General features: G+C 45.4%; 1 protein-coding gene across 2 annotated transcripts; it reads right to left on the reverse strand.

Annotated features, from left to right (window-relative positions):
• Positions 1 to 498: 498 nt before the first annotated feature.
• On the reverse strand, positions 499 to 12,359 carry LOC108232458 (amyloid-beta A4 protein-like). Of its 2 annotated transcripts, XM_017410260.2 has the most exons (18): positions 12,130 to 12,359; positions 9,503 to 9,670; positions 9,292 to 9,421; positions 9,095 to 9,207; positions 8,474 to 8,664; positions 8,136 to 8,362; positions 7,857 to 8,024; positions 6,063 to 6,196; positions 5,875 to 5,949; positions 5,521 to 5,679; positions 5,307 to 5,435; positions 5,119 to 5,218; positions 4,230 to 4,297; positions 3,771 to 3,909; positions 3,600 to 3,653; positions 2,767 to 2,846; positions 2,398 to 2,544; positions 499 to 2,308 (listed from the first exon to the last, which is right to left on the reverse strand). In XM_017410260.2, exons 1-18 carry the CDS (start codon positions 12,187 to 12,189, stop codon positions 2,207 to 2,209), a joined length of 2,244 nt encoding a protein of 747 aa, XP_017265749.1. In that variant the 5' UTR covers positions 12,190 to 12,359; the 3' UTR covers positions 499 to 2,206. The 2 variants fall into 2 exon arrangements, with proteins under 2 accessions (XP_017265749.1, XP_017265750.1); XM_017410261.2 differs by lacking the exon at positions 7,857 to 8,024.
• Positions 12,360 to 12,365: the final 6 nt, after the last annotated feature.

The raw sequence follows: 12,365 nt of genomic DNA on the forward strand, positions 1-12,365 counted from the left end.
TCCCGCTCCTCAGCTGCCGTCCCACGGTGACTGGAAATCAGCAGCCATCCCTGGTCGGCGTGGATTAAACTTTTTGTCGTCATCTTCACAGTTTGATGCAGAAAAGGTTTCAACTTTCTTTACCTGTACGCAGCAGGAGCGCGGGGAGAGAGCGTCTTCACCAGGACGGGTTGTCTCTGACTGAATCCTCCACCGTGACTGAAAACTCAGCTAAGAGCTTGGTGTCGTCTGTAGATCAGGATCTTTTCCATTGTAAATACCGATACTTCATGTTTTTGATAGCCACATGGGCAAGTGTATTTTCATATTTTCCATTTATAAAAAAAAAAAAAATAAGGACCCGTTTTGTATTTTTATTTAGTGTACATTTCCTAAATTGCTGGACCTTTTTTTGTCCACTAGGGGGAAATAAAGTGACAAGCATTTTCCTAACCGCTTTGTGTGAAGCCTAAATGTTTTCAAGCTTCCCCTGAACAAAAGAACGACAGGCAGACATCAATATGTACATTCAAACTTTATTTATTTATTTATGGTATGTTGAGTGTAGAAAGCTTTTCTTACTCTAAGCAAATGTCTCAATAAACTACACAGAGAGGGGAAAAGAAAAAAACGAACATTTTAAACATTCGCCTGATTAAGAGCTTCAGTTGGTGTCTGTACACTTATTGAGGTGATGTGTGTTGTATTTCGATAATAATGCAGAATATGCATATCACATTCATGTTTAACTATTTAATAGAGAGCTGAACGTGTCTACAGGTGTCAGACAGGGTCATCTGTTGCCTCTTGAACACTAATATAGACTAGACGACAAATATGCAGGCAAAGAAACATTAAGCACAGGATAAGCAGAAGCACTGTACACGTTTATACAGCAAATGTAGAAAAATAGAAAGTGGAACGTTCAGTGAAGGAATGTAGGCGGAGACCGAATCTATTTGGAGGCCCAGTAGTTCGACTCCTGTGTTGTTGAGATAAAACTGAAAGGATAAACGCGAGAACCGGAAGGGGGTTCTGGGCGCAGGAAGCAGAGCGAGTGGAAACGACAGACCTCCATTATCCAAATATTTACAATCAAAGACAGCAGAGCGTTAAATCGGGAATGATATGCTTTCCTAATAATAATAATAATAATAAAAAAAAAAAAATCTCTAAAGCTTGATCGTCGAAATAAAAAAAAAAGCGCAAAGTGCAGAGACAGTCGGCATCAAAACAACGGCGGTATTTGGTGGTGGCAATCGAGACGTCAAAAAACGGCGTAGTGCATAGAACGCAAACGGCAACACGATCATCTTCCTTTCGGATTCTAGCAGGCGCCACACGTCACGTGGGCAGAGCGAGCGCTTGAGCCCATGCAGCTAACACAAGCGGTGAAGCGTGAAGGTGAGCGGAAAGAGTCGATTAAAGCCAAATCTGTGCAACGACAAAGCAGAACAGATTCTGAATACTTCTTTTTTTTTCTTTTCCTTCTTCATATCACAAGATCACAAAGAAGACACAAAGAAATATACAATCCTGCTAAAATATCTAGCGGTGAGGCGAGGACCCCCCCCATCCTGAGGACCTCCACATACAGTATACTTTAATCAGTCATCAAGAATGCCATGCACTACATTTACTTACAGCTAATCTCTCTGAATATATTACACATTAAAAAAACAATAACATTAAATATTTTCAGCTTTGATATATTTTGATTGAGTATAATATATATATCTTTTTTTTTCCTTTTTTTTTCTCCTTTTCTGTAAAACATACTCGAAACCCTTCATTCGTGCAGCGTGGAGCTCTGAGAACCCCCCCACACCCCGGTCAGCTGGGAGCACATGAGTGTGTGTGTGTGTGTGTGTGTGTTTGGTATAAACAAAAGGGTCCTTCCAGTACAAACGCTTGTGATTGGCCGATAACGTGCAGGTAAATAAGGGCACCCTTGTCTAACCGGTTGATGGGAAACTTTTAGTTCTGTACAATCAAGCAAAGACCCCCAAAACAAAAAACAAACCAAAAGGGGTAAAAAGGATTTGTTTCATGCCAGTTTCCTTTGGCCCAAACATCTGACTGACACATGCAAAGATCGATGTTTTCTTTACCATGAAGGATGAAACTCATCCCCTACGTCTCCGTGAACGAGGCGAGAAACTGAAAAGGTGTGAAGGGGGAGTAAAGAGGGCGGCGAGGGGGAAGTTGGGGAGGGGGGAACAGTCCTTTAGTTCTGCATCTGCTCGAAGAATTTATAGGTTGGGTTCTCGTAGCCGTTCTGCTGCATCTTGGCCAGGTGGCGCTCCTCTGGCGTCACGGCCGCGTCCACCTTCAGCCGCAGGAGGAGAATTGGTGAAACGACAACGCGTTAAAAAAAAAAAAGAAAAAGAAAGAGACGCTGCCGCTTCAGCCTCTTACCTCGATCACGCCGTGATGGATGGAAGTGTACTGCTTCTTCCTCAGCATCACCAAAGTGATCACGATGACGGTTGCTATGACGACTCCTCCAACCATTAGCCCGATAATGGCTCCCTTGTTGGAGCCAACGTCCTCAGCAAAAAAGACCTATAATTAATAATATTTTTTTTAAAAACCCTTAAGAAATTCAATGTGCACACGGCACAGGAGGACTGAATAATGAAACGACCGCTAAATCTGAACCGGTTTCATTAAAGCAAATAGAAAAAATATTAATAATCCTCGAAAGAAGTTAGTACATTATTAGAAACAAACTTTTACTGAGTTAGTTCAGAGGACGGGGAGAACTTCCTGTGCTGAAAGCCGTACCAGTTTCTGGTGGTGAACTTCATATCCGGCGCTCTGCCGCTCTTCGGTCTCCATCCGAACCTCTGGCTTCAGGGCAGAAACTGACAGCAAACAAACAATTAAACAAAGCGGTGAAACGTGACGTCTGCGTCTGAGCTAAAAAATCCCTACGTTTCATAAACATACTAGGACGACATATTTTTACATGAATATGGTGTGTGATAAACGACATTTTTAACTTTTTTTTTTTTAGAAGTCTCAATAGCTCTATTAAGGGAGACTTCAATGATGTTTAAGAAGCCTTTTTGTCTTTGGAAAACAGAAAACTTGCTTTTATGTCAGGTCAGGAGCTGAAAGGTTTGGGAACTCCAGGTGTACGCAACACAGAGTCTAATATAAGCATGTAGGCCCATTAAACTAACAGTTAGGACTGCAGATACAGTTATGATTAAGAATGATCAACATTCTGGCTTTTCTTTATTTAAAGAAAGAGAAAAGCAGAGACTCTGAAGGCAGAGGAAGTTTAATTTTCTGTAACATTTGTGGCAAAAATAAAACAGAAGAGACGCATCCGCAGTCGGACAATTCCCTGAATCTGGGTGGTAGTGGCAGATGAAGGACCTGCAGATTTATGATCGTTCGTTCAATATAAAGCACCAATTCACCCAACAGCTGTCGAGCGATTTTAAATGAGGACTTAGTGGAGAGGTCCCTACAGCGAGCACTGCCAAACACGCCTACAGTTACAGTATTATATCTAAGCTATTATTCGAATCACTCAAAATACAGCGAAATTGAAAACTATGATGTTTTTGAGGCGCCAATGAGATCAGATTTGTAACCCAGATACATACCGGGACGTGTTGGGAGCCCCCTGTCTGGATTAGGACGAGCATCGACGGGTTCAACTGCAGCAAAACGGAATAAAAAAAACTCAGAATTAGCATCAGTCCAGCAGGGTTCACAGTTAACAGGACAGATCAACTCCAGGAACACGTGTCTGTATTGAAGCGTGTGCACTCTACTGTGGTTCTCTGTGTTCGGCTGGTTGAAGCTCTCTGGGTGAATGAAGCCCAGCCCGTCCAGACCGGAATCCAAAGGAGCAGAGCTGTAGGTCTGATCGGGCATCAGAGCGTCGTTCCCGTAACTCACCCTGCCGTCCACCTGCGAACACAGAGCAGCTTTACTCAGGTGTTCACCTTTGAAACCAGGAAACACTGACATCATAAGACCAAACTCTACAATAAAACAGTGTGTTTATGTCTGCAGCCTTTTGGGTTTAAGCTGCTGTTATTAATATTTTGTAACATTAATTGGTTTGTGTCTTTTTTTGTTTCTCACTGCAACTCCTTCCGACCACGTCAGCGTCTAAACTGCTGTGTTTGCGTCGTGACTTTGCTTAAAGTCTCATTTCATTCGGAGGTATTTATACACGCCGCAGGAATGTGTGTGTGTGTGTGTGTGTGGGTTGCAGCTCGACTCACCCGCCCGTCGCTCTGCAGGGAGGAGACTTGCTGAGACAGCTCGGATTGCACCCGCTGCACTATAATTGCTACAGAGGAAAGGGAAGAAAGTGAGAGCGATGAACGGGAGGCGAGAGGAGAGGCAGAAAACGTCCTACATCCTCCCAAAAACTCCTGCTTACTGACGGCAGCCTGAGCTGGAGAAGTTGGTTTTATTCACACGTCAGTCACAGGTGAACTTCAGACGTGCTGCAAAACTTCTTCACAAGGTTTATATCTGATTCCAACACGACAGAGGATATCTCCGAACTAAAACTCTCCCACGTATTTTCTTTCTGACGCTGCGCCGCTGCTGTCTGTACCGTGAGTCACCAGCCCCCTGTAACTTTGTCCTCCACGTCTTTTTCTGCCAGCTGACTGAAAGGCTTCTTTGCCAGACTGTCCCCTGTGCAACTGAATGAATCATTAAGAGCTACTCATGTAATCAGGCCACAGTTTTAATGATGCATTCAACAATTCAACAACGTTCGTTATTAGCTAACTGTTGCCTTTAGCACCATTTCCCCTGCAGGACAACATATTGCTACATGTCATTGCGGCCTTTCTGATGTCTCCTGTCGTCAACCAACTCAGTCAGGAATCAAGTCGAGCTTGTTTGTGTTTTTCCATGAAACCAACCTCTTGATCCTCAAACAGACTGTATTGTAATTTTGTGATTAACCTGCTTGACGTTTAGACGTTAAAGCTGATGCAATAAGACACATTTCCATCACTTGTTTTTCAGATTAAGATAAATTTAAAAAAAAAAGTTCTGAAGGCTGTAGACACAGCTGATCACTTTCTGCTGCAGGTAAGACACTGATTACTGACCCCGACTAGCCTCCCATCTGTGCTCGTCATGAAAACTTACCGACTTGTTTCTGGATCTCCGTAGCCACGCTCGGCACCTTGTAGAGCAGACCTAGTGACTGATTCATCCTCTCATCGATCACGCGAAGGTGGGTCAGAACCTTGAGGCGAATGAAGAATGTTAGGTGTTAACTTCTACTCTCAGTAAACCATTTATAAGAAGTGAAAGTGAAAGCCTTCTGGCAGCACCTGGGGTCGGATCTGCGCGGCCTTTTTAGGGTCGACTGTGCGAACGTGCTCGTAGTGTTTCAGCGTGTGCTGCCGGTCCTTCTGCTCTGCGCGGACGTACTTCTTCAGCAGGCTCAGCACCTGTCGGGGCTGACGGAGGCGTAAACGTTAAAACAGTACTCGCACCTCTCCCACCGCCAAACTCTTCCTTCGGCCATAAGGGTGCGTTTCGTACCCGTGGGGGGCTGGCCTGCAGAGCGCTGAGGTAATTCTCCAGAGCCAGGCGTCGGCGGCTGTTGAGTAGAGCCTCCACCCGGGCCATGTGAGTCTCCACCAGCTGCTGTCGCTCCTCTGCCGCCTCCTGCTCCAGAGCCTCCACCTTCTCCTGGAAGTGCTGAGTTGAGACCGATACCAGAAAATACACGTTTAAAACGAAAAACAGCTTGAGAGAAGAACCGCGGGACTCGATTTTCTTTACTTTTCTCTAAATGCACTGCCAATATAATCTTACTGAAGGGTTAGGACACACTTACAAAGCTGTTAAATGATGCTGATCATTTATTTGCAGCAGAAAGTTGGTGATCTATACCTGGATGACGGCTTTTTTGTCAGCACGAGGAAGATTCTTGGATTGTCTCTCCGCCTCTTCCCACTCCCTCATCACCTGCACATTAACACAGTTATATTAATAAAAAAAATCATTTTATACAGCCTAATGAGGCTCTAATCACGATAAATTTACTTTCTGAAAAAGAGAACATTCTAGCGGACACGTGCCTGGGACATCTTTTCGCGATGTTTGGCCTCGAGGCTTTCTTTGGCCCTCCGGAAATCTGTGTGTTCGTTGTCGTCTCCTGGAGATTCGAGGTACTGGTCCACGGCATCTGGAGGGCTGGGGGCTACGGTGGGCACTAGGGGGTTTACAAAACACAGAGCAGAATGTCCTGAACCGGAAAGGCCACACAGCGTGACAAGTTGAAAGGAGGCACGAAAAAAGTAAACAAAATCAATGCAAGAAAAACAGTAAAACGTGTCCGAGTTAAAGACAAGGCATTCCTCAGAGCTCTGTGATAAACCAGTGGGTTAATCACATAAAACAGGTTAGACATAAAAGGAAAAGGGTTTTTAAATGTACACATAAAAAGGCACACAGGTTATCAGAGGACAAACGGTGAAAAGTTTTCCAAAATAAGCAAGCCATGCGTCCATCTGTGCTCGTTGTTTACTGTGGGACCGTGCTGAGTCAGGATCAGTGCAGACCGCGCTGCTGAGGAGGTCTCCGGGTGGGAACGAGCGGACCAACCCGTCAGCGCTTTAAAAGAGTTCCCCCGCCGCTTCGCTTGAACACACCGGGGCGGTTCAGGCGTGTTTAACGCACTGATAGGCAAAGATCTGCAGCGGCAGACAGTGAGCCCTGCGGAGCACAGAGCAAAGCATGCAGACGCACATGAACAGGAAACGCATGCTCACACACGGAGGTCGCAGCTCCTGCTGCTCCGTCTTCATGCTGCAAGAAGCATCGGTTAGTATTTCTGCTTAGAGACGGGGCAGTGATTTGAGATAAACTACCGTCTGTGAATCTGTCATGACAGGTTTCCTTGAGGGACCTGACTGATGCGCCTCAGAAAACGTTAAAAATAAGATTGCTGGCATATTAAATTTTACACTCTGCAGTTTACTGCTGCACTGTTTGATGAGTTATTATTACAGTGAACACAGATGCTGCATTTTACTTTATGACAACAGATTATTTATAATTCTGCTTGGCTCAAACACTCTCTAATCAACGGCTGAAAATAGTCCACAATCGACACTCGTGTGACGATCATTTTGGAAAAAAAGATAAAAATAGAGAGATACATTTTAATTTTACTACCTCAGGCTGGATGAGATATAATTGCCACTACTCTCATGTCTGTTGGCCGACCGTGACGCCGCTTCTAGGTATTAATTAGTTCACCCTGAAGCAAAATAAAACCGAAATCAGTCTCATCTTCTGCAAACAGATTAGAGGTTGTTTGGATCTTTTCTTCTCCTGACAATAAAATTAAAAAAGCATTACACAAATGCTCTTCCTTTAATGACTAATACATAAAAAAAAAAAAAGAAAAGCTTTGAAACTGATACTTTGCATTGTATCGACAAACCGAAAGACATTTTGTTTGCTTTCTGTCACACCATTTGTCGTATAAAAAAAAATCATTGACTGAATGTTTGCAGAGTATGAAAGCGATTTGAATCCAGATGCTCCAGCCTTTGAAAGCATGATGGACCAAGACGTCCAGAAAGTAATTGTGAAAGAGAAAGTGAAGGCACTACTTCATACGTCTCCTCCATTTGAAAGTATTAAAAACACGAATGTCCTGTTTGAACGAGATGGAGGATTTTTTGAAGACTAGAACGTGCACAGCTGAATGCAGTTCTCAGGGCTCTGAGTGGTTAGGAGGCAATCTTCAAGAGACAAGAGAGACAGGAAGTAACGAGACGATAAACATTCAGCAGGAGCCCGAGGACAGGAATCAGGCTGGTTAGATGGACACGTCAGGGTGCGGCTCCGGTCCAGGGACTTACACGAGCTGCTACAGACAGCAAGGCAGTACTCCTCCGACTCAAAGTTATTCCTGTTGCCCTCACAGCCCCCGAATAAGAAGGGAGCGCAGCGGCCCTTCTCAGGCACGAAGTACCAACGCTGCAACATGGCGTGGCACGGGCCCGACTCCGCCCGAGCCCAACACACCGCTGAGGTTGCGTGCACAACAAGTAGATTTGAATTAATTGTCAAAGTGAGGCGCTGAAGTTGACTGGAGACTTAAAAGCCAGACACGGACGGGGAAATGGGCGTGTTTTTACCTCGCACGACTTCCTCCACCGATTCAGTGGTGGTGGTGGTGGTCGTCGTCATGGCGATGTTCGCGTTTCGCTCGTCGCTGTCCCGCTCGTCGATTACGTCGTCCTCCTCCTCCTCATCATCCTCATCGCCGTCTCCGTTCTCGTCCCTCTCGAAGGCCTCCTCCTCTTCGTCCTCGTCTTCATCGTCCTCGGTGATGGCTGGTTCCGTGTCCGCTGGGCGGGTCATGCTGCAAACCCAAGAGTGGCCACTTCAAGTCTTTGCGCCCACAGGTGTGTGTGTGTGTGTGTGTGTGTGTGTGTGTGTGTGGTCGGAGATAACCATGTGCCACAGCCGATACCTGTTGTCGGCGTATTCAGCGTCAGCTCCGCCCCACCAGACGTCAGACTCCTCCCCTTCCTGTTCGGCGCTGTCTGACACGCGCTCCGCCTCCGCAGGACAGCACACAAACTCCACCCCTCGGAAACGGTCGATGCCGCATGGCAACAGCATCCCGTAGTCGTGGAGATTCATGGAGCGATCTCCACAAGACTAATTTCAAAATAAAACGGGGAAAGAATCATTGATCATCCCATCAGTGATTTGCATATAAACAGCTTCCGAAAGCATTTAATCACTGCGACTGGTCGTTGTGGTGAAGCTTAAAGTCTGATGCATTATTTTTTTCATGCCTGCATCAGTCAAATGAATCAGCATACGACAGGAAACTGCCCTTGTGAAATGACGGCAGTGAAAAAAAGCAGGAATAAAAGGAGCACATAAAAGAAGAAAACGCCAGAGGCAGTTTACAGGAAATATAATGAGCAGAGCGAAAAATACATAATGAGTTTTGAGTCATTTAACGAGAGCAATCAGGAAAGACAAACGGAGGCATGAAAGTCATTAAGGGATACAGTAAAACTGAGGTGGCAGCAGGCAGCGCACGGCTGACGAGGAGTTGTCGTTCGGCGTTCGCCCTCACCTCCTTGGCCACGGTGTGCCAGTGCAGGTGGCTCTCACACTGATCCATCCTCTCCTGGTGCAGGAACTTGCACTTGTCGGGAACGAGCAGGGCGTCGCTCACAAACTCCCCAACTGCAAGCGCAGGCGTAAATTTAACCTTCAAACTTAACAAATCCACACTCATTTAAACGCACTGATAACGTGACAACGGCCTACCCAGACAGCGGTACGGCACCACGATGTGCGTGTGGCTGCGGCACTGCTTGTGGCCCCTCTTGCACCAATTTGGAATGCTGGTGGGCTGGTTGGCCTCAACTACATTTGTGATCTGCAGCTCTGGGTACACCTGATTAAAACAAACAAAAAAAAGTGAGATTTCACCGCTTTGTCTGTATTTTCTTTTTTCTGTCTCCCTCTGCTGTCATACCTCCTGGCAGTACTGCAGGATGCCCTCCTTGGTGCCAATGCAGCTCTTGGTGCCCGAGGGGTCGGTCTCCCATTTCCCAGTTTGGACATTGATGTGCATGTTGAGCTTCCCGCAGAACATGGCCACCTGGGGCTCAGTTAGCAAACCCACGGAGTCATCCACGGGCACCTGGAACAGAAAAGGAGACTTATCGAGTAAAGCGAACTAAAAAGCCTCGGTTCAGTCAAGATCGTTCGCTGTCAGAAGTGCTTGAACTGAAACCCCCCCGAACCTTCGTTCAGGTGAAGAAGCGACGTCCGCCCTCAATATATTGTATTACACCTCCTTGCGTAGCCTATCAGTTCAGCGTACCACAGATTATTTGTCTAAAGCAAACAATAACAAGGAAGGCCTCCTTAAATGACCGTACATGATGGCAAATACAAGGTGTTACATAATGAAATGAAAGCGATCTCCTCTTGAAGCTTTAGCCAGGAAAAAATAATAGTAGCATACTTTGCTTTTCTTATGCACCAGAAATATGAGTTACGACAACAGGGAGGTAAATACGCTCTGAGAGTGTGAATGAACTGTCTTTTACTACCTACCCAATAAGAAGCTTTCGTTTGAGTTATCCTTTAAAAAGATCTTGTTTTCTGGGCAGATACGAACAAAGACTGCCGCTGTAATCTGATAACCCCAGCCTTCTTTTTTTCCAATCTTTAAAGGAGATGATCTAGTCTGACGATGTTTGTCTGGGTAACTTTAGCCTCCTCATGAGGAACACTGGTTTCTTTCCTCTTACCTGATTGGCCCGATACATAATGCTATCCCTCTGTTATTCATATGTCAATTCATGTTTTCATGTGTACGACGTCAGGCAGCCAATTCATCTTACTCTGTTCGCTGTCAGAAGTGCTTGAACTGAAACCCCCCTCGAACCTTTGTTCAGGTGAAGAAGCAACGTCCGCCCTTGAACCGGAAAACCGCTGTGTTATTCCACACAAATCCGTCGGTCCAAATATAAACACGGATCTCAAGTAGCAATCTTTTTAAAGCCACATTTAAGCCACAGTGTCCACGTGAATCCAGCCACTTACTGGCAACAAATTCCTCCTGCCTTAAGGATTAGGCCACAACGAACCGTAAAACCCACCTGACCAGTTTTTGCACCAAGCAAACTTGCTTGACTGTTCAGGAGTATCATATCACAGGCGAGAGTTGGCACATACGCCTGCCGTTTTCTTAAGAAGCTGTCTGACAGAAAGTCAAATCGCTTTCTCTCAAACAGTCAATCTGGTCTGATTAAAACAAATAGGAAGAATCTTGTAAACTTCGTGAGAAGTAAACTGTTTAAATCCAGCGAGATTTTAAAGTAATTTAGCAGGTAACTAGTTGCTGGCTGACTGAGTCTTACCTTAACAGTATTAGGTAAGACGTATATAAACAATATATGTTCAGACATAGTATTAAAACAATTCATACTTCACATTTCACAAAAACTGCACCTATTATGTTACACACAGACCTTATATCATTTAGTATTACACTATAGAGCCAATAGGATTCATGTTATAAGCTAACACATAAATGTGCACATGAATTTAATCAGTAAAGCTCAAAGAGTGGGAATATTTTTGGACTCAAACATGATTCCTGGGAATGCATCTGCAGACTTTTCACTGCAGCACAACATGGAGGAACCTGTGTGTTGGCATGCTAAGCTTATATTCAACATATGTACTTTTGCATTGTACTGCATTGGGAGTATGCTCTGAAAACAGGCTGGAAACTGGGATGTAACGCTGGGAATGCCGCCTCGGTTCAGTCTGTCCTGGACAGCATCTCTGGTCCATCCCAGCAGCAGCAGCAGCAGCCGAGCTCCGGGCGCCATCTTGCTTTTTTTTCCGAAGCTAATCTCGGGGCTCCATCCTTCCCTTTCTCCATCCTCCTCAGCGGTTTCACCAGCCCGCAGCAAGGCGGTTGGGACTCACAGACACAACACATTACCAATGCTAAAAAAAATAAAAAAAAACTCACTAAATCACAACTGGGTGCTTCTTGATTAAAAGCTGAAGCTGCCCTTAAGACTGTCAAACGGACCGAGCTAGCCCTTTAGTCCGTCATATAGCATTTTCTAGAAGCTGCTAGCGAACGGTGAGCCACCCTGACCGCACAGCTGGTGAAGTTTAGCGAAAAAAATGCGCATTTAATTTAAAATAAAATGTCATTATGGGAAAGCAGTGAACAGGATAGGAGTGGATATGAAGGCGAACAAAAACATCCAACATGGCAGCGGCGCCGAGCTGTCAATCACCGACATCAAACGGGAGGCCTCTCGCCGCCGACAGTCCTGTTTACTTGTTTAATCTCTACGCAGTACAAAATGTTTATATTATAATAAATAAACTGTCTCGTAAGGGAAAAGATAAATGCTTAGGAAAAACGGGTGTCAGAGCGAGGGGCTGTGGACACGTCCCACTTATCAATGTGATAATATTATACAGTCTTATCCGACATAAAATCCGTGTTTGTCCGGTTGTAATAACAGGTTCTGGTTCGGATTCAGCCGCCCCCCCTTCCCGCTCCAGCCGGGGTCTGAGTCGCCCACACACCCGGCCACAGACTGCGGTTTCCCCCGTACTCACCTCGGAGGAAAGCGTCAAGGTCGCCAGCAGCAGGAGCAGAAACGCCGCGGACTCCTCCATACCGACCTCCCGAAGCCGACCTCCGCCGTTATCTCTGCTTGTTTGTTTGTTTGTTTTTTTCTGTCCGGTCCGGCGACGAGGGACGAACAAACGCTCCACGAGAGGCGATTTAAACGCGTCGACAAAATTAATATATAAATATATATGTGTAACAAAAAAAAAAAAGAAAAAGAAAA

The sequence above is a fragment of the Kryptolebias marmoratus genome, linkage group LG6 (genome assembly GCF_001649575.2).
Source record: "Kryptolebias marmoratus isolate JLee-2015 linkage group LG6, ASM164957v2, whole genome shotgun sequence".
Taxonomy (NCBI): Eukaryota; Metazoa; Chordata; class Actinopteri; order Cyprinodontiformes; family Rivulidae; genus Kryptolebias; species Kryptolebias marmoratus.

Coding starts and splice junctions, on each gene's coding strand:
- LOC108232458 (XM_017410260.2), bottom strand. CDS start 12,189: ATGGAGGAGTCCGCGGCGTTTCTGCTCCTGCTGCTGGCGACCTTGACG. Junction 9,208..9,291: donor GGTGCCGTACCGCTGTCTGG/GTAGGCCGTTGT, acceptor CTGCGCTTGCAG/TTGGGGAGTTTGTGAGCGAC. Junction 5,436..5,520: donor TGCAGGCCAGCCCCCCACGG/GTACGAAACGCA, acceptor CGCCTCCGTCAG/CCCCGACAGGTGCTGAGCCT.